Raw genomic sequence first — 26,509 nt, forward strand, 5'->3', positions numbered from 1 at the left:
TGCACGCTAGCATCCTCCTCCCTGCAGATCTGACCTGACTTCGCCACCTCTCCTTTCCTCCCAAGGCTCTTTCCTCCATCCGATCCCCGCCAGCAACCACCCTCCTGCCACCCCCCACCCAAACCCAGCACAAAGACAGCCAGACCTGGGCCTTAATCAGGTAGAACTCCCACTGGCTTGGATGCATCTGAGTTGGTGACAATTCCAGCTTTTAAAATCCCTGCTTCGGGGACTGGAGCAATAGTGCAGGGGCAAGTCATTGCCTTGCTTGCAGCTGACCCAATTTGATCCCTGGCACCCCATATTGTCCTCTGAGCCCCGAGCATAGAGCCAAGAGTAAGGTCTGAGCACAGATGCGTGTGACCCAACCTTACTCCATTACCCACCGGCCCAAATTCCCTATTGGAAGCAAAAAAAAAAAAAAAAGTCAGAGCTCGGGGCACCTGCTGGCCACAGGGAGCAGTGGAGTTTTTGGGAGCCCCTCCCGAGAGCCCGCACACCAGCAGGCCTACCTCCGAGCCCTGGCCGCCCACCGCAGTCTGGGTTTTCGGCGGGTCTAGCGGCGGCGTGCTCGGGCACCGTTCCAGACGTCCTGGTAGAACACAGCCCACCGCTTGCTTTTCATTTTTGCAGGCGCTCACTCTGATGTTGCCGTGGGCAAAAGACGCAGCCGTATTTACATCCTCCCCTCCCTCTGAGGGGTCCGGCCGGTTAGTAATTTTCGGAGGGCGGCTCTCCGTTCCTCGTCGAGAGAAGTAAAAATAATTATAATAGAAAATGGGTAATTTGCAGCCACAACGCCGGGCTGATAATAAAAAACTTGTAAATGGAAACACAAGCATATGTTTATCACTTCTCAGAATTAGAATGCAATTGAGAGCAGCAGTGGCCAGAGAGAGAGAGAGAGAGAGAGAGAGAGAGAGAGAGAGAGAGAGAGAGAGAGAGGAGGGGGGCCGTGCGGAAGGGAGGGCCAGGCCCAGGGCATCGGTGTGGACCTGCCTGCTGATGAGACGTCCATAGCATCACTGCTTAAGGGTCAGCGACTGCAGGAAAGTCTCTGAGTGCTGCCCAGGGCCCAGGCACCCAGCTGTTGCCGGCCATTCCTGGAGGATTGGTGGCTCCCCTCAGCAACTCACCAACCATCACCCTCAACTTCCGTCTTGTCAACCCAAGCACACGGGGCGCATGACCCCCTGGTCCGGGGGACCCTTGTTATCCCTCCCCCACTATGCTCTGCTTTGGCTGCTCTGTGACCTCGTACAGCCTTACCAAGCCCCTGGGCCTCCCACATTCCAGGCTTGGCAAATGCCATTTCCGCCTCCTAACTCCTGGGCCTTTCTGACTCTTACTCATGCTTCAGAATTCCAAACACCTTTGATTGCCTCCAGAATCTCATGTATACATATATGTCCATATATACATGTATGTATATATACATATATGCATGTATGTTTATATACATATATGCACATGTTTATCTATATGCGTGCCTGTGTATATGTATATATGATCAAATATGTACATATTAGTATCATGTCATATATGTCACATATATCATATATCATATATAATGTAATTGGGGTCATATCTTCGTATATATATATGTAAAATTTGGTTTTGTTTTGGAGGGCCACACCCAGCAGTACTAATGGCTTACTCCCAGCTCTTTGCTCAAGGATCACTCCTGGGCTTGAGGGATCCTATGGGGTATGAGGAAATGAACTTGGGTCAATCGTGTGCAAGTCAAGTGCCCTGCCCACTGTACTATCACTTTGGTGCCAGGATCATTTTCAGACCCACATCCCGTTGCCTGCCTGGGATGGGCCCCTCCTCACACCCTCGGGGCCCATAGGCGTCCTCTGCTTCCGTACCCCACCCCCCACAAATGGGGGACCCGTCCCCTCTCTGTCTGCCCTGGCACTCTGCGGGACCTCGGTGGATGATATGGGCTGTTTGGTGGACGAAGTGGGTGTTAATGGCAGTCAGGGGTCTCCTGCCAGCCTCAAGTCTGACTGTAACGGCAGATAGCCCACGGCTGCCATTGGTTAAGTGAACATCTCGTGTGACCCAGGGTCATGTGGGACCTGGATAGCCTCTGTGCCCAGTGCGTGTGGTGGTCCTCAGGAGGTGGACAAGCCCAACTCTCAAGGGCCAGTCAAAGGCCCGACTGGCCCGATGGATGGTTCTACTCAACTGCCGTGGGCTCTGGGCACACCCAGCCCCGGGGTCCAGCAGCTCCTGCTTCTGCGCCACTCGTGCAGGCTCTCAAGGGCACACGGACGCTGGCAGCCAGAGGGAGGGGGAAAGGGGGCCAGTCGCATGCACAGGGCACTCGAGCACAGGTAGCACATGTGTCCCCACTTGTCCCCGCGAGATCCCCCTTGCTCCGTGAGCCAGTATCAGCCCTCCCTGCGTGCCCAGCGTGGGCCCAACTGCCAGCTGCCATCTCCCGCCTCCGCACGGCTCTGAGGCCGGTACAGGCGCCAGCTGCCCGGTTGAAGGTGAGCTCCTGTTTCTCTGCCAAGGCGGGCAGGGGTGGGGAGAGGGTGGTGGCTGCACCAAGGGAATTGCCCCAGACTCACACAGTGGGGATCTTATTTGTTTATTTATGTAGGTGTTTATTTATTGCTCTTTGGGTCATACCTAGAGATGCTCACGGGTTTCTCCTGGCTCTGCACTCAGGAGTAGCATCCTGGTGTAATGCTCGGGGGACCATATGGGATGCCAGGGATCAAACGTGGGAAGGCTGTGTGCAAGGCAAGCATCCTCCCTGCTGGAGTATCACTCTGCTTGGGCTGTCTTTGGTCCCAGGGCTATGCTCGTGTGCCCTCCGGGTGTGCTCAGTGCCCTGGAGGCTTCTGGGGCCCCAGGGCCAGAGAGGAACTGAAGAGGGAGGGGATGTACCTCACACACACACACACACACACACACACACACACACACACACACACACACACCTCCCCCCGCCAGAGCCAGAGAGGAACTGAAGAGGGAAGGGGTGTACCTCACACACACACACACACACACACACACACACACACCCCTCCCCTCCCCCCCGCCTTGGTCTGTCACCGAGGCCAGTCGGAACCAGTGTTTTTGAGTCTCTGCTCTGGGCCTCCTGTTCTGAGTTGTCGCCGGGGTCAGGGTGCAAAGCTGTGCAGCCGGCATGATCCGGCTGAGTCCAGCACAGGGCAGCGCAGGCGTCTTCACAGCCTGCAGAGTTCCCGGAGACCGTGGGCTCACTGGCCCTTGCAGCAGAGGTGACAGGGGAGAGGCAGGTCGCTGCAGGGCCTCTGCCCCCCCCAACCCCCCTCCGCGTTCCTGCCTCACCGAGCTGCCGAGCTGCCGGCCAGAGGGGTTCATTTCAGGGGGGGAAACGTTCCCCCCCACACCCAACCAGATGCCGATGAGAGAAGGTGAAGATAGTGGCGGTGGAGACAGGGTGGAAAACAAGACAGCAGCCGTCCGCGTCTGCTGGGCGCCTCTCAGGGGGTGGCCAGGTTGGGGGGCACCGCTGACCACTGGGTGACCGGAAGCGTCTGCCCTCAAGCCAGTCCTGCCGCAGCTCGCCTCCTGCTGTCTGCGCGCTTACTCCAAGTGCACCTTTGTTTGGGCAGTGTGCAAAGGCCAGCGGGAGGTGTCCGGGGGGCCGAGGACTCACTGCTGGGAGCAGCAGAGCTGAGACACAGGCCCCCGCAGCCCCCTCCCGCCTTGTCCTGCCCCCCATCCCCAGGAGTGCAGAGGGCAACAGGAAGGAAGGAGAGGCAGCAGCAGAGGTGGACGCAGGACCTGTGGTCAAGCAAGGGATGTGTGGGAGGCCAGGGCCCGCTGGCTCCGGGGGTCAGAGGAGGGCAGTCCCAGAGCCCGGGCCAGGGGGCGCCCTGGGCAGGGGCAGGGGACTGAACTGGAGTCCTGCCTGGCCCTCTGCAGGCCGATGGCCAATGGATGGCCATGCTTTTGGCTTATGGAAGCCTGGGCAGGGGCGGTGGGGAGGTGAACAGGGATGGAGAGAAGTGCTCAGGGTGAGGGAGCGGGGAAGGGCTTCTGGTCAGGAGTGTCAAGCAAAGCTGGGGTCAAGGTGGCCACGTTGGCGCCTCTGTCACTTCACAGCCCCTCCGTGTCCAGGGGCAGCGGGTTCTACCAGGCAGGCCCGTCCCAGACACAGAGCAGGGGGGGTCGCCTGTGGGTGCCCGGGTCGAGAGGGCAGGCCCAGGGTGGTCACTCACAAGCCTAAGCCCGGGGCCAGTAGTGACCCCGTGGGAAGGCGGGTTTGGGCAGGCTGATGCCGGCAGGGGCCTCTGGACAAATGGGTCGGAAAGTGGCCTCAGGGAGAGGGGAGGCTGGAAAGGTTGAGGCACACGGGAGCGGGAGGAATCAGGCTGTCACCTGCAGCCTGAGGGCCCAGAGATGCTCAACCCTTTCCCTCCCTGAGGCCACAGTTTCCTGCTTTTTTGGTTTTTGTTGTTTTTTTTTTTGTCTTGTTTTTTTTGGCTTCTACGTTCCTTTCTCACTCCCTCTCTTGCCCTTTTGCGTGATTCCATGCTGCCACGCGGGCAGGCTCTGTGCGTCGGAATTTCCTTCCAGACACCCCTTCCCAGGCCCCGGGGCCGTCTGCTCCCAGCAGATGGGTTTTTGTTTTTTAATGAAACCGCCGGTCCCGTGGCCAGGAACACCAAGAAGGTCACGTTCATAAAGCGCCGAGCTGCCAACCGGAACTCGCGGCATTTTGCTCTTTATCCCCCTGGCTGCTGTTGGCATTTGGTCTTCACTGCTTCAGTGCCACAGGGCCGTGCGGGGCGTGGCACGAACCCTGAGCCCGCTCGGCCCTGTGGATGCGGTTCCTCGCGCGCTCTCCACTCACTGCTCTGGTGCATCTTGATGACAGGTTTTCGGTTTTAACTCACTGATTGATCGTTGGTTGACAGTATCAAGGGCAGTTATTTTTTTTTTCTTCTTCTCTTGCCTGGGCTGCTGGGTTGATTTAGTTCGGGGGTTATTTTATTTATTTATTGATCTATCTATTTATTTTGGTATTTATGACTACATAGTGTTTAATACATGATACAATACGCAGACACGACCTACAGTACAGTCACCTCTGCATGACCACAGTCCACTGGGGACAAGCGTTTCATGCTGGCCCTGTCTCAGGGATCCCTCGTGGAGAGCTACGGGGGACCCTACACAATGACGGAGGTTGAACCAGGGTCAGCCTCGTGCAAGGCAGTTGCCCTGCATGCTGTGCTCTCTCCCCAGCTCCTGTTCTGGGTCCTGGGGCGGGAAGGCGGCATGGAGTTTGGCAGATCCCCAGCCCAACAAACCGGCTCTGTTATGCCTCTCCTTCCAGCAGAGGCTGCTCGCTTTCCCTCGCAGGGTCACAGCGAACCTGTTTGGGCTTTGATTTCCCTGCTTTGCTCTACTGTGCTTCTGCTGAATGCAGGCCCCCGAACCCTCACCCCAGGGAGCATGGCTCTCACGACCTCTGACCGCCTGACCTGCAGCCTGCTCGGAACCGGCTCACTGCTCCTGGACAGGTCCCCAGGACTAACGGGCTCGCTTCTCTGAGCCCCAATTTACTTCCCTGCAAAGGGGGAGCCGGCACGTTACTAGGGGTCAGCAGGGGAAAGGAGGGTGGAACGTGGGCAGTGCCCGCAGATGGTCAGTACCCAGTTCTTCCTGACCTGGCGTGTTGCTCATCCTTCCTCGTCTTCTCCATACACACTGCCCGACTCTCTGTAATTTTGGGGGGTACTCCCATTTATTAGATTGGGATTTCTGCTTTCCAAGGCTCTTCCTCCTACCTGGATAGCCACCTGAGATGCCATTGAATCCCCTCGGGGACCCAGAGGCTCAGGGAGACCCCCAGAGTGCACCAGGCACCACCAGTGGGCCCTGCCCAGCTGCAACTCGACCTGGCCATTTTGGGTTTTTTTTTTCTTTTTGGGTCACACCTGGCTCTGCACAGGGGTTACTCCTGGCTCTGCACTCAGGAATTATCCCTGTCGGTGCTCAGGGGACCATATGGGATGCTGGGAATCGAACCTGGGTCGGTTGAGTGCAAGGCAAACGCCCTACCTGCTGTGCTATCACTCCAGCCCTTGCCATTCTGGGTTTTAGACCAGCGTCCCTCAGGATGTTCCAGGATGTTCCAAGGGGACCGCAAGTGAAAAGTATATAAGGGGAGGCCCAAGACATGAGACTTAGGGAGCCAGCCGGTAGGACAGGGAGTATTACAGGAAGGAAGCAAGGTCTAGAGGGGCTCAAGGTCCAAAAGAATTTTGAGAAACACTATTCTAGATCTTTCCCTTTCAGTCCAGAAGTGAGTAGGAGGAAAGGATGATACTCGGTCATAGAACGAGCTTCCATAGCAGGAGGTCACAGGCCATCTTGAAGGCCACCCCGGGCACCATCCTCCGGCCAGTGCTCAGGGGTGTCACCATTCAGCTAGAAGTTTCTCCTTGCCTGTGTGTTGCCTTCTTTCTGATTTTTCCTAAAACCTGTAGAAGGGGCCACACTTAGGTGACCAACACCTTAGTGTTGGGTAAGAAGGCCCCATCTGTCTACACCTCCTGCCCTCCGCCAGCCTCTCTCCCTCTCCTTAGAGGCAATGACTCCTGTCAATGCAGCCCGACCGTGGATTTATGCTCGTGTAGAAGGCCTGTGCTGTAGACCGCGTCTGCGTATTGCAACATCAGTTGCTTTGTTTTACCCCAATGCGAGAGTTGCCGGGATCCCATCTGCAGTTGCTCTCATCAACCCATCATCTGCTCATTTATGATTTCCCATGTTGTGATATGTAGACATAGATGACATTTTAATCGCTGCAGCGGATTCTATGGGATCTAACCACCCCCCCTGTCGGTAGGCACTTGGGTCTCTAATTTTTCTCTATTACAGTTAAACCTTCGGAGAATCGCCTTGTAACACCCGACAGCAGGCATCTGGCCGTGGTTATTAGTAATTAGCTGTGTTTCTCTGAAAATGCACATCTACGTAGCCCCGTCTGTGGCCTCACACTCTGCCCCACCCCCTTCACGCATGTCCCTTCAGGTGTTTGTGTTGAGAGTCAGATGAAATTTTGTTGGTTTGGTTTTTAGTTTGCTTCGGTTTGGGGGCCACACCTGGCAGTGTTGTGGGACTGACTTCTGGCTCTGTGCTCAGGGATCACTCCTGGCAGTGCTTTGTGGGGGGGGGGGGACCTGGAAGGGGTGCCAGGGATTAAACCTGCATCAGACACATGCCAGGCAAGTGTGTACCTGCTGCACTGTCTCTCTTGCTCCCAAGTGAGTTTTATACTTGAACTCAGGCCCACCAGGGAGTTGAATTCAAGAAGACAACTCATCTGGGGGCAGGAGAGAGAAAAGAGTGTTGCAGGTCAGAGGGCCCAGTGTGGCTCTCGGGGACCCAGGACTGTCACTGCTGAAGTCTTCACTGTTGCCTCTTTGAGGACCTGCATGAATTCAGCTGTTCTGCCTTAAAAAAAAGGGGAGGGGCAGAGCTGGGGAGGCCAGATCCATAGTTCAGCAGGGAGGGCGTTTGCCTTGCACGTATCTGACCAAGGTTCGATCCCAAGCATCCCATATGGTCCCCCGAGCACTGCCAGAAGTAATTCCTGAGTGCAGAGTCAGGAGTATCCCCTGAGCATTGCTAGCATGACCCCAAAAGCCAAATAACCAACTAAATAAAATATTTTTTAAAAGGGCTGGAGCACATTCATGTGTCATCCCCTGGTACCACTGGGTGCCCCAGCATTTCCAAGAGTAACCGCTGAGCACTGAGCCAGGAAGAGACCCTGAGCACCTCCAAACCAAGACCACAGCAGTGGGAAACACATGCGCCCCCGGCGGTGGGCGGCCTGAGCCCCCAGATCCCGGCGCCTCGGCCGTCTGCACTCCGGCCGGCCCCTCGGGACTCGGCCTTGCCCTGCTGTGTGAATGCTAATGTCTTCCCCTGCCATTTCCCCCTGTCGCAGCGGCCCGCCTGCTCATAAATTAAACTGCACTGCTCAGCATTATCGCGTGCATTCTAGGATTTAGTCCAAAATGGCCCAAACGGCTGCCGATTTCAGCAGAACTCCCTTCAGCCGCCGCCTGTTCATATATTACAGAGACACTAGGCTGGCAGTGCGAGCGGGCGGAGAAGGGAGAGAAGGGGCACACACCGCCCCGCCCCCCTCCTCCCCCCTACCCCCCACCCCCATCTCTCACAACCTCACTCCTAGCCCTGGGCTGGGCATGGGGAGATGCTGACTGGGGGCTGGGCTGGGGTGGAGGGTGGGTACAGGCAGACCTGCTCGTTCTGGTTCAGAGGAAGTGGGGTGTGTGCTGGTCCCTCACCTCACAAGGGGCCTTGAATGTGGATGGCTCCAGTTTCGGAGAGCAGATGAGTGGAAGGACGTGACCTAAAGAAAACTCTGGGGGCTGGAGCGATAGCACAGTGGGTCGGGCATTTGCTTTGCACGCTGCCGACCCGGGTTCGAGTCCCAGCATTCCATATGGTCCCCCCAGAACTGCCAGGAGTAATTCCTGAGTGCAAAGCCAGGAGTAACCCCTGTGCATCGCTGGGTGTGACCCAAAAAGAAAAAAATAAAAAAAAGGAAACTCTGACTGTGATTGGGCTTTGTCGCTTTGCTCTGTCATGAGAACAGCTCGAGCACTGAGCATTCGGCTGCAGCGGAGGGCTCATCCCTTGCCCCTTGCCTCCCTCCCCACCTAGCCTCTCTCGTCTTCTACAGTTATTTGCAGGGTTCAGAGTCCAGCTTGAGCAGATAGTCAGAGTTCCATTATAGAAGACTGACTTAAGTCAGAACTTAGCGTCTGCACCTACCCCTCTGCCTCCTCTCACATTTGATGGCTCTGCTCCTCTCTGCTCGCTCATTGGTGACCTTTCAGCTCCAGGAATGGACTCCCGTCTCCTGATCCATAGGGGGGAGAGTCCTCCCAGTGATCCTTCCCTTCTTTCTCACAAGCAAGCTTAGCTTTGCTGGAAGCAGCAGGGTGCCTTCACAATAATTCCACTTCCCAACGTTTCCTTTTGGCGCAGGTCATGCATGGTTCCAGACACTGCATTCCTTGGATCACAGATAGAATGGCAGGAGCTACAGCAGCCCTTATGCCACTTTGAGGGTAGACTGAACCCTGGTGTTGGATGGAATGCTTCTTCTAAGAATGCTGGATCTCAAAGGATCATTGGATCTTGATGACCTCAGTGCTGTCCTGTTTTCTCTAGCCTACTGCCTTCAGCTTCATTTGATGGGACAGAAGTTTATGGCCCCCCTTATATTTTCTTGCTTCTTGCCATCCAATCTTGATCTTGTTCAGAAACTTTAATCATTATCTAGACTCTCCAGGAAGTAAGAAATCATTGGTGTTTCTCATCCTTCTTTCCCCAGTCCTCTTTGCATTTTTTCCAGGAGTAATAGTCTTTCATAGCCAATGGTGTTACCATCATCATCCTATCTGCAAACACAATCAAGCCTGCTGTGCCGATTTTTCAAGATGGATTCTAAAAAAGGTGAACATTGTTAAATAGGAAATAAATCTTTATGTAAAATGTTCACTCAAGGCCAAGTAGTCCTAGACAAAAAAAAATTCTAGTATCAAAGACAAATAAAATTCTTATTCTCTCTCTTTTTTAAAAATTTTATTGATTCACTGTGAGATATAGTTACAAGCTTTCATTTCTGAGTTACAGTCACACAATAATCAAACACCCATCCCTCCACCAGTGCACATTCCCCACCACCAATATACCCAGTATACCCCCAATTTTCCCACCCTCCCACTGCCTCCAAAAGTAGAGAGAGAGTATGGGGAATTCTTGTTCTCTTAGGGTCTGGAGACATAGTCCAGGGGTTAAGGTACTTGCATGTAACCAACACTGGTTTGATTCCTGAAACCACATATAGTTCCCTGAGCACTGCTGGGTATGACTCCAATACCCAACACCCCCGCAAGTGTATTATTGTATCATATCCTAATTTTGTTCAGATAATCTTTTTGTTTTGGACTGGAGCGATAGCACAAAGGGTAAGGCATTTGCCTTGCACACAGCTGACCTGGGTTCGATTCCTCCATCCCTCTCGGAGAGCCCAGCAAGCTACCGAGAGTATCTCGCCTGCACGGCAAAGCCTGACAAGCTACCTGTGGCGTATTCAATATGCCAAAAACAGTAACAAGTCTCACAATGGAGACATTACTGGTGCCTGCTTGAACAAATCAATGAGCAACGGGAAGACAGTGTGACAGTGCAACAGCTCGAATCATTTTGTTTTACTTGGACTTTTTTTTTTTAAAGATGAGACAGAAATCCTTTTACCTTAGTCCCAGTGTACCCAGCTTCTCCAGAATTGAGAATTCTTTTTTTTTTTGAGGCCCACCTTTTCTGCCCTGGGCCGTAGCAGTCCCATCCTAGCTTTGGCATCCTAAGTTGGGTCCCTTGTCTTCTACTTTCTTGGTTTTCTTCCTTGTTTTGCTGGAAACAACACTTGAAGAGCTTCTTAAGAAGCTCTAAGAATGCTTTCGGGGTGAACTTGCAATCTATGCACATATGAAAATATATTCATTCTTTCCCTATACTTAACTCCAATTCTGGTCATCTAGGGAATTCCAAATTAAAAATGTTTTCTTGGGTCTGGAGCAATAGTGTAGAAGTTAGGCACTTGCCTTGCATGCAGCCAACCTGACCCGTGTTTAAATATCCAGCAGCCCATCTGGTCCCCTGAGCACTGCCAGGAGTGATCTCAGAGTACAGAGCCAGGAGTAAGCCCTGAGCATCACCAGGTGAGGCCTAAAAACAAACAGAGCCCAAAAAGCATTATCTTCTCTCCAAAGGTGCAGGCTTATGCTTTGTCATTTTGCACCTAATGCTGCAAATGAGAGCTTAGATGCCAGTCTCACCCTCATCCCTTTGTCTGTAATGTTTCCTTTCTTATTTCCTAGAAACCTTTAGCTTCTTTTTTTCCCCCTTAGTCTTCTGATATTTCAGATCCCGTTTGTTCTCAAATAGATTTATTTTGTTTGCAAGTGACAGAACTCCAAATCCAACTGGCTCAATGTTAAAAAACAAAAGTTGGGGCTGTGTTACGGGTTCACACGCTCCAACAGTCCTTGGGATGACTGGGCTTAGGAATTATTTCGTCAGGGCCCTGTGGTTTCTGGCTCTGTGGGTGTAAATGACTGGGTAGGTCTCAAAACAATCCAGGTGAAACAGGAAACAGGAATCAGGGAGAGACTGCAGAATGGGATGGGAGGGAGCGTGACAAAGGAAACCTGCTTTTAGTTGATGGTGTAAAATGCACATAACGAAACTTGGTGTCTAGCCATCTTTTATGCCACAGTTCAGTGGTGTTAAGTGTGATCTTACTGTTGTGTAATTACCTCCAATACACTCACTTGCAAAACAAGAACTGAACCCACTAGGCAGTAATGCTCCATCCCTTCACCCCCTGGGCCCCAGCATCCACTGCTCTGTCTCTATATATTTGATTACTATGGGCCAGCGTGAAATAGAGAATCCTACAAGGGTTGTGTACTTGTTCGTCTGACTTGTTTCATGTATCATCCTGTTCTGAAGTCTCATCCAAATAGCCTATGTTTGAGCTCCCCTCCTTTGAAATACTGATATCCCATTGTATGTTATATGTGTGTGTATTTATGTGTATAAATACATGAACACACACATATGAATGAAACATTTTGTTTATCCACTCATCTGTCTATGGACATTTGGGTTGTTTCCACCTTTTGGCTACTGTGAATAATTCTGCTGTGAACACGGGTATATAAATATCATTTCGTGTTGCCACTTTCAGTTCTTTTGGACCTATCCTCAGAAGTGGAATTGATGGATCATATGGTAATGCTATTTTTAATCTTGTGAGGAACTGCCACACTCACTTCTCTAGCGGCTCTACTGTTCCCACCAACAAACAGTTTACCAGGCTTCCACTTGCTCTACCTCCTCATCAGTATGTCTGTTATTATTTTCCTGCTTCAAAAATAAAAATCATCTCCCTGGGCATGAGGTGGTGCCTGTGGCAGTTTTGATTTGCATTTCCCAACTTGGTGACGTCGAGCATCTTTCCATGTGCTGGTTTGGCCGTTTCTGTATCTTCCTTGGAGAAACATCTATTGAAACATCTATTCGCCTAATCTCCAACAACCTCGTTTGATTTTCTGGATGAAGACACCATGTCTGGCAGGTCTGTTCTCTGATGAGTTCCCGCGAGCCAAGTATGACGGGCTGGGAAGGGCATTCTGGGTAGAGACCAGCAAGAGCAGAGACACGGAGGTGATGGGGCTGGCATGTCAGGCACACTCGGGTCCCCAGGCTGTGGCAGAGCATGGACTCAGGTCCAGAAAGAGCCACCCAGGTGCAGGACAAGTCCAGCTGTCCCTTCCTGCAGAGGGCCAGGACTAAAGGCTGCCCCTAAGAGGCCCCTTGGGAGAAGATATACCCGTGGGATTCAGCACTGCTCTCTGAAAGGGCAGTGGATTTATTCCTGAACTTGCGGGCTCTTGAAAATGTATGAGAGATTTGCAGGCAAAACCTTGATGCTTAGGAAATTACTGTTCAGGGGAACGACATGAGGTGTCGGGAATAGAACCTTGGGTTGGCAGCATGCAAGGCAAGCACCCTACCCACTGTGCTACCTTCCCGGCTTCCGTGCTTTCTTTTTTAAACATTATAAAGAATAAATACAAAATTCCTATAGTTTACATATTATTCGTTGTCACTGTATCTTAATTTATCCATTTGAAGATGGAGGATCATGTGTTAATGTTTTAGTGATTGTACATATAACGGAAGATTCATAAGCCATCAGAGTATATATATATATTATTGATAAAGACCAATTATATATTATATATGTTATATAATATATATAATGATGGAGACCCAGTTCCTGAGTACTGCCAGAAGCAAACCCCAAGCATGTTGACTGTAGTCTCTGAGAACCATCAAGAAGTGTGGTCCAATTTTTGTTTTAAATTGAATTGAAATATATTTCCCTAATAAATTCATATGAATAACCAAGAATAAGAAGAAGAAATTACTATTTGTTGTCCAGTTTCAGTAGATGGGTCTGGGTTTTCTGGGGAAGCATGCGTATGATCCCCATTTCCCCGAGGACCCCTGGGGATGACCCACGAGGCTCAGGTCAGCCGGCTGGCTCTGCCATGATCCCAGGAACAGAGTCAGATTCTCTTTTTCACCTTGCTCAAGTCGGTCCGTGGAAGCAGCCTGTGATTCTTTGAGACCACTCCATGGTTTCCTGTCAGGAACCCCGGAGCCCTTTTTTTTTTTTTTTGGCTGCATTGATTGTGTTTAGGTGGTGACTGCCCTATCTGTGCGCAACCTGGATAGAAGGAAATGTGACACTGAGCAAAACCACCTCTGGTGTGAAAAAGAAGTATACTAAATAGGAAATAAGGCTTTATTGTCTTAAGCCACTATGATGAGGGGTAGGGTTGGGGAGGACCTGTTTGTTAATGCATCTCACCTGCCCATGCTGACCGATAAGCTCAGGGGAGGAACTGATTCTGAATCCAAAGTTTCTCTCAAGGGAGGTTCATATGGATTGATAGACATGAATTTGTATGAGAAGGAGAGCCAGGAATGGGTCATCTAAGGGCCACTGGGGCTCATAAGCAGGGTCAAGATGGGCACTACAGACTTGAGTGTCATCCCCGGGAGTGAGGGGGAAGCATGAGGAAGGATTTGTGCACGGGCTTAGCGGCGACGCTCATTTTTCTCCCTCAGGATCTTTCTCTCGTGAGCTCGTGGCCACTCCTCATGGGCTACTGCTGAGCAGGCCGCTGCTGCCTGCGGGACCTGGTGGCTCGGGGACGTTGGCTTGAACTCGCCGACAGCTGCAAACTCATAATATTGCTGCAAAACTTCATAAACTCAGAAGCCTGGAAAGAGCCCAAGTGATTTGAGGTTCTGCTCACTTGTAAATGTCTGACTATCATGTCCACAAATGGCAAATGGAGTAACTCAATTTTGAGACACAGCTGTTATTTGGAAAAGACCCATCTAGGAATGCAAGCTCCTTGCGAAATGATGGTGCTTCGTTTCTGTCAAGTACCAGGAAACCGCTAAACGGCCACGCCATATGGCAAATGCCCACTCAAAGCCGAGATCGTCGGCACACCATAATGAGCCTGTGTTGGGGGAAGGAGAGAGGACAGAGTCGGGGTTCTGTCGAAAAAAGCAGAGTCGCTGCCACACGTCTTCGCCTCCCGGAGTCCTGAGTAAGGATTTTTCCTTCCATGAAAAATTCATATAAAAAATCAAGTTACGGTAGATTTTTTTTTCCTCAGGTGTATTTCCCCCTTCAAACAATATCCATTTGAGTTTCTGCATATACAATCAGTTTGACTGGGTAATAGAAACTTCTAAAAGTGGGCCTACTTTTTCATTTGTTTTCATGCTAATTCAATAAACATTCACTAGGTAGCACTTCGCTTACAGTCCGGCTGAACTGCATTTCACAGGAAAAGTAGAAGACTGGTAGCTTAGAAGATTAGATCTCCCCAGATTAGGAGAGGTGGGATGCCCAAGGCTAGGATGACAGCTTCAGGGGTATCAGGATCCCACTTTCTCTTCACTTATTATCTCCGAAACCTCAAGTTAGTTCTCTTCCTCATGGTCCAATATAGCTGCCTTAGTCCAGCCATCATAGACTAGCCCAGTGCATCCTAAGTGGAAAAACACTAGTGAACCCTTTTTTCACCTGAGAAAGCCAAGAGGGAGAGCAACTCCTTGGTTTCATTACACATTTTATTCTTGATTTAACTTTTGGTTGGTGTGGATTCAGAAAACTTTTAGTGTTGCCCACTTTTTTGCAACCCTCCACAATCATTTACCCACATGGGTGTCACAATCCACAGTGTTAGAAGCTCAGATGTGGAGAGCAGGAGTGAAATCAGGGAGAACAGACTTTCAGAGAATTCCTGGAAGCATCATCCAGCACTTCTGTTCATAGCTCACAGGCCAAGCCTCAGTCACATGGCCTCGAGGACTGGGAAATGAGCATTTTCCCAGCTGAAGACGAGCTCGTCTGTCCAGAAGAAGGAAGGTGATAAGCACGCTGGGTTTGCTCTTACTGCGAGGTTGCAAGCTTGCAGACTGAGCCTGGGTTCTTTTCTTCTTCTTCTTCTTCTTCTTTTGGGGAGTAGGGGGCCACACCCATAAATGCTAACTCCTGGCTCTGTACTCAGGGATCATTCCTGGAAGTGCTCAGGGACCATCTCAGGGTTGGCCGCATGCAAGGCAAACGCTCTAAGCCCTGTACTCTGGCTTCGAGTCTGGGTTTCTTTACCCACATGCCTCTGCAGTCCACCCAGTTATCTTGTCCTTTGCACACCTCTCACAAGATCCAAGACCCAAGATCCAGGCTTCTGCCTTCGATGCGGCCTACTGGCTGCAACTGGGAGCACGTTTCTTCTTCATCACCATCACCAGGTGCTCCTTCTACCCAAATGGCATTCAACCTCCCATTCCTGCTTTCCGGTAGCAACTCAGACATTGGAAATCCATTTCAGGGGCAAGTGATACTTAGAGCTGAGTTGTTAAGGCTGAGCTAGACCCCAGACCAAACAGGTAGCCAAAGCTGGTCTGAGCAAGTGGGTGTATGTTCCACAGCCTTTGAATATGGACCACTGGGGGAAAAAAAATCGTGGCACCAGGGCTGGAGAGATAGTACAATGGACAGAGAGGGCACTTCCCTTGCACATGTATGACCCAGGTTCTATCCTGGGCACCCCATATGGTCCCCTGAGCCTTTCCAGGAGTGATTCTTGAACACAGAGACAGGAGTAAGTCCTGAGCACTGCAAGCTGTGGAAAAAGAAGGAGAAAGAGGAGGAGAAGGAAGGAAAGAGAAAGGAGGAAGGAGGAGGAGGAGGAGGGGGAGGGGGAAGGAAGAAGGAAGATGGCGGGAAGAAGGAAGGAGGAAGGGAGGAGGAAGAGGAGGAGGAGGAGGAGGAAGGAGGAGGAGAAGAAGAAAGAAAAAGGAGGAGGAGGGGGAAGGAAGGAAGGAAGGAAGGAAGGAAGGAAGGAAGGAAGGAAGGAAGGAAGGAAGGAAGGAAGGAAGGAAGGAAGGAAGGAAGGAAGGAAGGGAGGGAGGGAGGGAGGGAGGGAGGGAGGAAGGAAGAACCTTTTTTTAGCTAAACGGGGACTTGTAGATGTAAGGTGTTGGGTGCCATCTCATTTGAATATGAGAAAGAATAAAGGCGCTAATAATTTTTTAGATGCCTCCTCCTGCCGTCTCCCACTCCCTTCTAGATTCTAAGTGGTTAGTACCCAGATTTTTGGCGACGGGCTGGAGGGCAGTGTGACTATCCCCAGCCCCTGTGTGGCTCCTTGAGGCTCGACATTCATGGGCTCTTCACTCTAGTGTCCAAACAAGCGCATCTGAGGCAAGCGGAGGTGCACAGCGCACTCGGGTCTGTCGCACTGAGCCCAGTGGCTCTTACTCGTGTCCCCCTCCCGCAGCCTTGGAAACCAGCCCCAATTCCTGCGTGCAGGGTCACGGAAAGCCTCCTTCCTTTCCCGGGGCTCCTTCCAATCTTTTGAAAGTTCTCAAAACTGCGGCTGCCAGGCTGCCCACCATCACCGGCTGGGGAGCCTCATAATTAGGAGGCGCGCTTAATTAGCATGTCCGTTGCCTCCAGGAGGGCAGCAGGCTGAGCACCCTTTGCTCCCACAAACGCGGCTCGCTCTGCTTGGCGCACGGCAGCCCTGGGTGCCCATAGCAACAGTGGGCGAGCCTGACCCAAATTGCAAAAGGCAAAGTGCCCAGAGTTCCCTGAAGGCAGACCGCCCCGGAGAAGGTGAGGGGCTTGTGCAGGAGCAAGCGAAGCCCAGGGCCCCTGAACCCTGTTTTCCACCCCCAGGCCCCTCCACCACACCACCCTGAAGCTCCTGCTTTCTTTAAGATGAGGAGGCGTCTGTCTGCAGAAGCCATCGCCAGTCGGCGTGGCTTAGCCCGTAATACATGGTGTAGTTTGCAGCCCCATCCGCGTGGCGGGAAGGTGCATCGCCTCGCGCGCTAAGACGCATGCGTGGTCCCCGCACACCTGGTTCCCGCACTGCTGGCTCCCGAGCAAAGACACACACGTGGTCCCCGCATACCTGGTCCCGGTGCTAAGACTTACGCCTGGTCCCCGAGCAGGGATGAGCTGATTCCTCTTCTCCCCCTGCCCGTCCGTGTCTCCATCCTGGTCTGTGACTAAGGGGCCTTGGGGCAGCAGGCGTAGCTGAGATGTAGTCAATGAGGTGGCGTTGCCTGGCACCACATTTCCTGGTGACTGGAGTGCGATGTAGCTTGCAGGAAAGGCCATCGCTGGGCATCCGGGACAGCTTGACTGTGGCCCAGCTGCGGGGCCCTGGGGACAGTCACCCCAGCTTCCTGATGCAATCTCCCGAGTCCCCAGCGCCCTAACGATGCCATCCTGTCCCCCCGCCCTGTGCTCCATGCGCCCTCCACGGTCTCTGGGTGTGTACCCAGTCGGTCATGTGCCCATGGTGGCCCTGCTGGTCCGGCGTCCCCCGCATCCTGTCCGGCGCCCGCATCTCCCCTGGCCCAAACAGATCGTAACCTCGCTCTCCAGCTTCCTCCGGTTCCCAAGGTGGTGGCCGTGCCTCGAGCCCCATCCAGAAGGCTCTTGGGGACACGGCCACTGGTCACTTCCCGCATGTAGGACGCATGCGTGGAAGGTCGCATGAGCCCCTCCCCCTACCTTTCTGTCCAGTCTGTGGGTGGAGCGCTGCTTTGGTACTCCCTCTCCTCCCTCTGGCCAGCCGGGCCTCTCCAGTTAATCTAAACCGGCCTCCGCCCAGGCTCCGGGACTGGCTCTTGCCCAAAGGGATTAATTAAGGTCCCGAGCCCGACCCCGGAGGATGCTGGGTGTCCATCGGTTTTTCCTATAGGTGGCCGGAAGTAAGGTGAGGACCGGTTCCTCCACTCCCCCCCCCCCAGCATCCTCGCGTCCACCAGGGGGCGCACTAGGATTCAGATGCTCAATGAGGAGCCACCCTGAGTGTGGACCAGGAACCAGTTGGACGTGGACACGGATCTCCTGGGAAGGTGGTCCTGTCAGGGTGACCGGCACTCTGGCAGCCGGTGACGTCACTCCTGCGGAGGAAGGCACGCCTGACACCTGTACTGGCCCCCTGCTCAGTCCTGGCGCGTCCATAGCTAGACCTCCTGGGTGCTGGTCCTGATGTTGCATCCTCCCCAGTCTTTCTGGGGAGGAGAGATGCGGTGCCCTGGGTGTGACTGCAGGCCACTGACCGGGAAAGCTGCCCTGTGACCCACACCCTGACGTGAGATTCCGTCCCCAGGAGAACAGAGTGGCCGCTGTGACAGCTGTGGACGGGCCTGACGAGATGAAGAACCGAGTCCCCGTGGTGCTCCTGGCCTGCGGCTCCTTCAACCCCATCACCCACATGCACCTGCGCTTGTTCGAGGTGGCCAGGGACCACCTGCACCAGACAGGTCAGCAGGGGCCGCTGGGCACTCAGTGGAGCTGCTCTGCACAGCACAGCAGGGGCTGGCAGTGAGGGCCGGGGGGGGGGGGGCGGGGTGCGTTTCTAGAGCTGACCTCTGCAGCAGGGATGGACAAGTCTCGTCTCTGGCCACTGAGTTGAATGCTCCTGGGGTCCATTTGACCCCATGCACCACCTCTGCTCCCACTAATGCTAGAACCTCCGGTCACTTTCTAGGCCTACATCTCTGTTCAGACACCCAGCCTAGCACCCTCAGGAAGCCCCCCCCCCCCACAGCTGGGGAAGTGGGGACCCTGTTCCTTTCAGAGCTGCCGCTGCTCCTCAGAGGACAAGCAAACATCCTAGAATAGGACTCTGACATTTCCCCCTCCGAAAAGATCTTAGACGATTGCAAACTCGCGGTCCTGTATGCAGAGCACTTCCAATACAGATGGCAGGACGCTGCTCGAAATATTTAATCAGCCGAAAATACCAAATCTGGGACTGCTTCCTCTCCCTGGCTTCCCATTTCATTATTAAGAAAGCAAAATGGCATTAAGAACCCGCCGGATTGTTTCAAAAGAACATAAGGCATTTATTTATCTGTGGTGGTCAAAGAGAGATGAAAATATTTACAATATATTTCTATATGTCAGGTATTTCTATATGTAATTTGTATTCTTGTAGTGTTCAAACATGTGTGCCTTTGAGAGCGTGTTTTTTGCTTCGGAGTCAGTTTCTATTATTGGTTTGGTTTGGAGGTCCACCCTAAGATACTAGGAAGCAAATGCTCAATGAGGAGCCACCCAAGTGTGGACCAGGAACCAGTACTGGGCCTGCCCTGGACGTGACACGGATTTCCTGGGAAGGGGGGTGGGGCTTTCAGGGTGACCGGCACTCTGGCAGCTGGTGACGTCACCCCTTCTGGGGGAGGCACGCCTGACGCCTGTGCACCGGTGGTGGGGGGAGGGGGTCGTCCTGGCCTTGAACGTGGCACAGCAGGGCAGGATGCCATGTTTATTTGTGCCACGGGAATCCTCGTGAGTCCCAGAAACCAGAAGGGTCTTTCCTCTGTCTCAAGAAGGCCGGGACCGGGGCTGGAGTGATAGCACAGTGGGTAGGGCATTTGCCTTGCACGCTGCCGACCCAGGTTCAATTCCCAGCATCCCATATGGTCCCCTGAGGGCCAGGACCATAGATGGTGAGATGGAGTCAGAGCAAGGACTCGGATTGGTGGGCTCCAGTCACTCATCTGCTCCACGCTTGTCTCCTGATCGGGCCGGTGGCCACGTTGCAAGAGCTGGGGTGAGGGGAGAAGCTCCCGTTCTACTTGGGGCAGCCCACCTGGGACCCTTGGGGATGGAGCCAGAGGAAATCGGCAGGGAGGGGCTGGTAGGAGCATCTTGTAGGCCGTCTCCCAGGTGAGGAGGGGGCGGGGCTCCTGCAGCCATAGAAGATCCTGAGCGAGCCTGCAGCACGCAGGGGGCTGGACCTGGTGCTCTCCCTGGACTCTCAGGCCTTCACATCTATCCCTGAGCCCAGGGGGACCCTCAGAGGCCTGGCGGAGCAGAGCCTGTTAATGTGACTCAAGAACCCAGGGTTCCGTCCTGACTTGTACCTTTCCAGAGCCCGGAAGGGCTGCGTCCCCACTCAGGTGAGCTGAGCTGGGAGATGCATATGGAGGTACCGAGGGTCACACCCGGCCTCCTGTGTGTCTTCAGTCTATTTCACCATCTCTCCAGCCCTCTATTTATTTTCAATATACAAAAAGTTATCACCGTAATATATAAATGCTTTCTGCAAAGAATTTGCGTCCAAAGTCTAATTTATCTTAAAGGCCTTCGATTGGTCTTATAAAATATAAGTTTATCATTTGAAAGTTGGAAGTCTTCAGTAAAACATTCGCTGTTACAAAGGAGTACAAAAAACAAACTAGTTAAATATGGTCAGTGAAAGGCAAAGCAACGAAGCAGAGATATAAACTCGGCAAAAGAGCCTCGTCGTCACTAATGAGCAGTGGAAATGCAGATGGGCACACAACAGACGCAGGTGTGATGACAGACGCAGGTGGGGAGATGCTTGATTCGCACCAGGAGCACTGTCCTGCTGCTGCACACACATCACAGTCACCGCAGCTGGCTCTGGGCTTGCTGCCGTGCTCCAGAGCAGTGACTCACCGGAGTGAATATTTTCAGCCTAAGAAATTGGCAGAGGGTAAAGATTGACCATATTCAATGAGAGGACAAAATTCAAAATTTACAGGTAATAGAGACCAATGTTCTCCTGTCTTAGTAGTGCTGAAATGAATGTTAAGTCCCTTGGAGAGGCCATTCGGGCCAGAGCATCAACTCTAACTTATGTTAGAGTTAACAACAAAAAACAGTATTTAAACCCACGTGGCATATCTTCTAAAATTGAGGATACAAAAGCAAAATATAATAATAACCCAAGCCACATATCTGGCAAAGTAAAAAATAGCAACACATTAGATTCTGAAGAAGAAATTTTAAGTGAACTTAAAGATACAATAGTAGAAACCATCTTTTTTAAAAAAAAAAAGTGCAGGGTCAGGAATGTAACTTAGTTGTAAAAGGCATGTTTGTTGAATGTGGAGCCCTGGGTTCAAGTCCCTACACATGATGAATAAAGAAAAGAAGCACAAAAACAGAAACTATTTTCTAAGAGAAAAGATGTTTTTCAGTAACATGTGGATTACATAAAGAATTGTATGCTATAGTTGTAACTGGCATTCTAGGAGGAAGAAAATGCAGAAAATAATAGGAAGAGATATCTGAAAAACTTATTTATTTATTTATTGATATCTGAAAAAATTTAATGCTGAATTTTTCCCCAAACTTGCTGAAAACAGAGTTTTCACCAAGTAGTTCAGCAAACAAAGTATCTCAGCAAATCCCAAGCACAAAAAACATGAGGCAAAATGCACCAAGTTCTATGACAGTCCCATTGCCCAGAACCAATAGTCACGAGGAAATCTCTGAGGCAGACACAGAAACACAACCGCACACGACAGCAGGTTCAGCAATCAGAAACAACATCGTGATAGTTCTGAAAGAAAAAAAAATCACCAACCTGGGAATCTGTCGCTATTTCATAGCCAGTGAAAATATTTTTCAAAGCAAATGGCAAGATAATGACACTCTCAGATACACAAAACCTGGAAGAATTACCAGCAGCAAAGCTTGTTTCTGCGAGTGGTTCAGGCAGAAGGAAAATGATACCAGATGGAAATATGGATCTAACAAAGGAACGCAGAGCATTCTGATAACCTGGTGGGAAATTGTGGGGATTTTCTTCTTGTGATTTAAATTTCTTTTAAAAAGTTAGTAGACTACTTAAATAAAAAATAACAACATGTGGGATTTATGACAGAGAATGAAATATATGACAGTTCCAGGCTAGGAAAGGAGAAATAGAATACTATTTTAAGTTTCTTACACTATACACAAAGTAATATAATGGTATGTTATCACTTAAAAAATGTATAAATCATAGATATAAATATATTGTAAAGCTTTCTATAACCTCTTTAATAAAAATATCTAATAGAGTTAATTGACATGCAAAATAAATAAAATAAATAAAATGGAACCTGAGTATTCTCAGTTAACCCAAAAGAATAATTTCTAGAAAGAATAGATGATACAAATAGAAAGCAGTTAACAACATCATAGACTTAAACCTAATCACATCAATAATCCTATTATGTGTAGTCTAAGAACTCCTAGTAAGGGCCAGAAGGATCGCTCCATGGCTTGACAGCTGGCCTCACATGCTGGGGGGCAAAAGGCAGCTGAGATAGAGAAGGGACCACCAAGTAACTGATGCTTGGAGGGCTCACTCAGGATGGGAGATGTGTGCTGAAAGTAGACTATGGACCAAACTTGATGGCCACTTAGTACCTGTATTGCAAACCATAACATCTGAAAGGAGAGAGAGAAGAGAGAAAGAGGGTATGTGCCTGCCAGGGAGGCAGGGGGGAATAGGAGGGGTGGCAGCAGGTTATACTGGGAACATTGGTGGTGGAGAATGGGCACTGGTGGGGGGATGGGTACTTAATCGTTGTATGACTGAAACGTAATCACGAAAGTTTTTAAGTCTGTAACTGTATCTCATGGTGATTCATTAAAAAAAAAAAAACCTCCTAACAAGAACAGCACTGATCCACACGTGTTTTGCAATCTACAAAACACTTTTAAAAGACTGTAGCAAGTACAGAAAGTGAGAGTATGCATTTAGAAACTATTTTGCCATGATCAGGAAATATGTGCCCTTGAATAGAATATAAACTGTCGGTTGTTGAATTTGCATGATGAATCAAATGTTTCATGACATGTAATAAGATTTAACATTTTAATTAGTTTTTTAACTGCACCTCACTTATGAATATAAATTCGTTCAAATGAATGTATGTGTTTTTATAATTTAGTACTTTAAATAACTTTATTTAATTTAAAATATTTTAAAATAGTGGTAAAATATATTTGACCAAATTAGAAAAGTAAATGTATTTTTAACTCTAACATGTAATGTTAAAATAATCATTGCAAGGGGCTGGAGTGATAGCACAGCAGGTAGGGCATTTGCCTTGCACACAGCCAACCCGGGTTCAATTTCCAGCATCCCATATGGTCCCCTGAGCACTGCCAGGAGTGATTCCTGAGTGCAGAGCCAGGAGTAACCCCTGAGCATCACCAGGTATGACCCAAAAAGCAAAAAGAAAAAAAGAAAAAAGAAAAGAAAAAAATAATCATTGTAAGTTTTGGAAGAGAAAAAAGATTCAACTTTTCTGAAATTACTACTAGAAATAGTAGTAAACCAAAAGAAGAAAATAAAAATAGTACTGAGAAAAAAACTCCTAGTGAAAGGAAAACAATATCAAAACAGATAAAATGGTTAAGACCCAACTATGACTGTAAGGTGCTTATAAGAGACAAATACAAAGATACATATAGGTAAAAAGTAAAAGTAATGAAGAATTGTTCCCTAATGACACTAATAAATAGATAGCCGAGCATTCTATTAGAATGTCTGAGAAGATAGATCTCAGAGGGAATATACTGCCGGGGATAAAGAAGATCATCTCATAAAGAGGTCAGTTCTTTAAGTGAAATAGTACCAGACCTTTTGTTTAAAAGCTTTAATATTTAAAAATAGAATTTTAAACTATTACCCAAGAATAGTAGTATGCAATACCAGGAGGTTGACTCCATAGCTTGGAACTTGGCCTCACATGCTGGGGGAAAGTCATACCAAATGGAGAAGGGAACGAACACCAAGTAAATTGTAAGCGGAGATCCCACGTGGTTAGGGAAATGAGCACTGAAAGTGGACTAGTGACCGAACATGATGGCCACTCAATACCCCTATTGCAGACCACAACACCCAAAAGGAGAGAGAGAAAACAAATTGGAATGCCCTGCCACAGAGGCGGGGTGGGGTGGGGGGGGATGGGTGGGAGGGATACTGGGTTCATTGGTGGTGGAGAATGGACACTGGTGGAGGGATGGGCTCCCGAACACTGCATGAGGGAAAAACATGCACGAAATGTTACCCTCACTCTGACTCACTAATTAAAAAATAAAAAAAAGAAAAAAATAGAATTTTAAAATAAACTAGAAGCACAAGCAAGTGGCAAAGAGAAATGGACAAATGTACAACTACAGATGGTTATTTCTGTTTGTTCCTTATTGGTAGAATAAGTACACGGGAGATTATTAATAATACGTAAGGATTGCACAGCGCTATCCCCAATCTGATCCTTGACTTTAATAGGGTACTTAAACAAATATCTGCCTAATACACTTTCCTTTCAGAGGCACAGAGAACATTTACCAAGGTAGATCATGTTCTAGTCCTTAAAGAAGGATAAATGTAAGAGAATTGAGTCCATGAAAAAATGTATTGTCTTACCACTTTGGAGTTAAATTAGAAATTAATAACAGAAAGACCTCCGGAAGATTCCTCCACCTTGGAAATGAAATCACATACTTCTAAAAACCCAGAGGTTACAAAAGAAATCAAAGTGGAAATTAGGAAGTATTTTGAACAGAATGCAAATGGAAACAGAATGTTACTAAAATTTTGAGATATTACTAAAACAGGCATTTAGGGGGAATTTTATAGCATTAAGCATAATAGTAAAAAATATCACAAAGACTCAGCTTCTACCTTATGAAATTAGATATAAAAAGATACAAATGAAACACAAAATATAAGAAAATAGTGAAGAGCAGAGCAGAGATCAATGAAATCTAAAATAGAAGTAATATAGAGATAATCAATTAAACCAATAGCTGTTACTTTGAGAGAATCAATAAAATTGGTAAGCCTCTAGCCATATGCTCAGGCCTTCAAAGTAAAAGAGGAAAACCACAAATTGCCATTATAGTAATGAGAAAGCGTGACAATTCCACTGATCTTAAGAAGATAAGGAAATATTCTAAACAACTTGAAATGAATTGGAATTTGGTAATTTACATGAAGTAGACAAATTCATCAAAAGAGACACTACCAAAACTGAGATTAGATTTTTTTTTTTCAAAAAGAAGATATGACCTAAATAGTGTTAGAGCTATTAAAGAAATGTAACTAGTTCTCAGTAGTTTTAACACATTTCGAAGAGGATTCTGGGAAGATGGCAGAGGAAGAAACCTCAAGAATCTGCCTCCCCATCCAGCCTAACTGGAGTGGAACGCTGAAGTTTTCTGAGAGGTTGCAGGTTAGGCTTGGTCAAGGTTAGGCAGGTTTAACTCAGCACAGTAGCAGGGGTCTGTCACCCACCCAAGGTAACTGTGATGCCTGTTCTAGCTGCTTGCACACAGATTGTGGTCATCGGGTGGGTAGGGTGTCCAAAAGGGTTCCATCCTCTGAATATTTGTGATCTGTGCTTGGATTTGGTTTATGCCTCTGGTTACAAAGGTGAAACTGGAGAGGCAGGCAGCCATGCATGCACCCACTCCACTGTTGTAAGATACCCATCAGCCCTCCAGAATGATGTGACTCCCAGGGAAGGAAAAGTCCGGTGTCCTTTATAGCGTCTTCTTATTTCTCTCCTTTTCCCATACTGGGATGCAGAGATTTGGCTATTTAAAATAGCTGCACAATGCTAATGGGATAAAGTAAATCGCCATGATCTGAAGAGGGAGGATTTGTGTCCTCCTTCTATATGAAATGGCTGAACAGAAAAATTAATTAATTAATTAAAATAAAACAACTGCACAGATGGGGAAATCAGAACATGGACACATGTGTCCAGGGAGAAGCTTCTGGAGTAAATACTAGAGAGAACATTAAGCTTACACCTTGGGCTATACCGGTTGGGAAGCAAACATAATTGAAAAGATAAATACAGCCCTCCACCCACCAATTAAAACCATTCTCACAATTATCAGTACATTCAAAGATACAGTTTTCAACAGTAATGACAAAAATCACAAGAAACACAAAGATACACAAAGCAATAACTAGTCACAGGGCAGGCAGTGAAAATCAGCAGAAACTCTCCATGAAAAAATATCTGATGGTGCATGTACTATACGAAGACTTTAGCGTGACGGTTTATAATACTCAGAGAATGAAAGGAAGATGTGGAGACCGTCAAGGAAATGATGGATGAATACCAAGTAAATGCCAATAACGGGGAACCTAAACAGAATCAAAAGGAAGTTTTCGAGCTAAAACATATGATACCTGAACCAGAGTAACTTATAGAGGGATTGAAAAGCAGACTAGAGCATGCTGGGAAAAAAATCTGCAGACTTGCAGATGAGACCACTGAAATTATCAAATCTGGGAATCTAAAGGGAAAAAAGATTATACAACAGTGGATAGAATCAAAAGGACATCACCTCCAAGGCCAATGTAGGCATTTGAGGGTACCAAGAAATGAAATAAAAGATCATGCAGATTGGAAAGTTTCATGCTGAGTGAAATGAGTCAGAAAGAGAGAGACAGACATAGAAAGATTGCACTCATCTGTGGAATATAGAATA

The 26,509-nt window shown here is 49.3% G+C and overlaps 1 protein-coding gene and 1 non-coding gene across 9 annotated transcripts in view; both read left to right on the top strand.

Annotated features, from left to right (window-relative positions):
* The window catches only part of NMNAT3 (nicotinamide nucleotide adenylyltransferase 3), a 99,354-nt gene that overhangs the window by 18,020 nt on the left and 54,825 nt on the right, over nt 1-26,509 (top strand). For 5 of the 8 annotated variants that reach the window (XM_055127419.1, XM_055127420.1, XM_055127413.1 and 2 more), the window contains exons 2-3: nt 634-710; nt 18,354-18,507. In XM_055127419.1, coding sequence (XP_054983394.1) covers nt 18,399-18,507 — 109 coding nt within the window. In that variant the 5' untranslated portion in view covers nt 634-710; nt 18,354-18,398. Of the gene's footprint in view, nt 1-633; nt 711-14,175; nt 14,259-18,353; nt 18,508-26,509 lie in introns of those variants that run through there. The other 3 variants (XM_055127416.1, XM_055127417.1, XM_055127414.1) reach the window with 3 other exon arrangements.
* Nucleotides 25,573-25,706, top strand: LOC129403052 (small nucleolar RNA SNORA29). The gene has a single exon (XR_008629042.1). It is a non-coding gene; the product is annotated as a small nucleolar RNA SNORA29 (small nucleolar RNA).

This window comes from Sorex araneus, chromosome 2, assembly GCF_027595985.1.
Source record: "Sorex araneus isolate mSorAra2 chromosome 2, mSorAra2.pri, whole genome shotgun sequence".
Taxonomy (NCBI): Eukaryota; Metazoa; Chordata; class Mammalia; order Eulipotyphla; family Soricidae; genus Sorex; species Sorex araneus.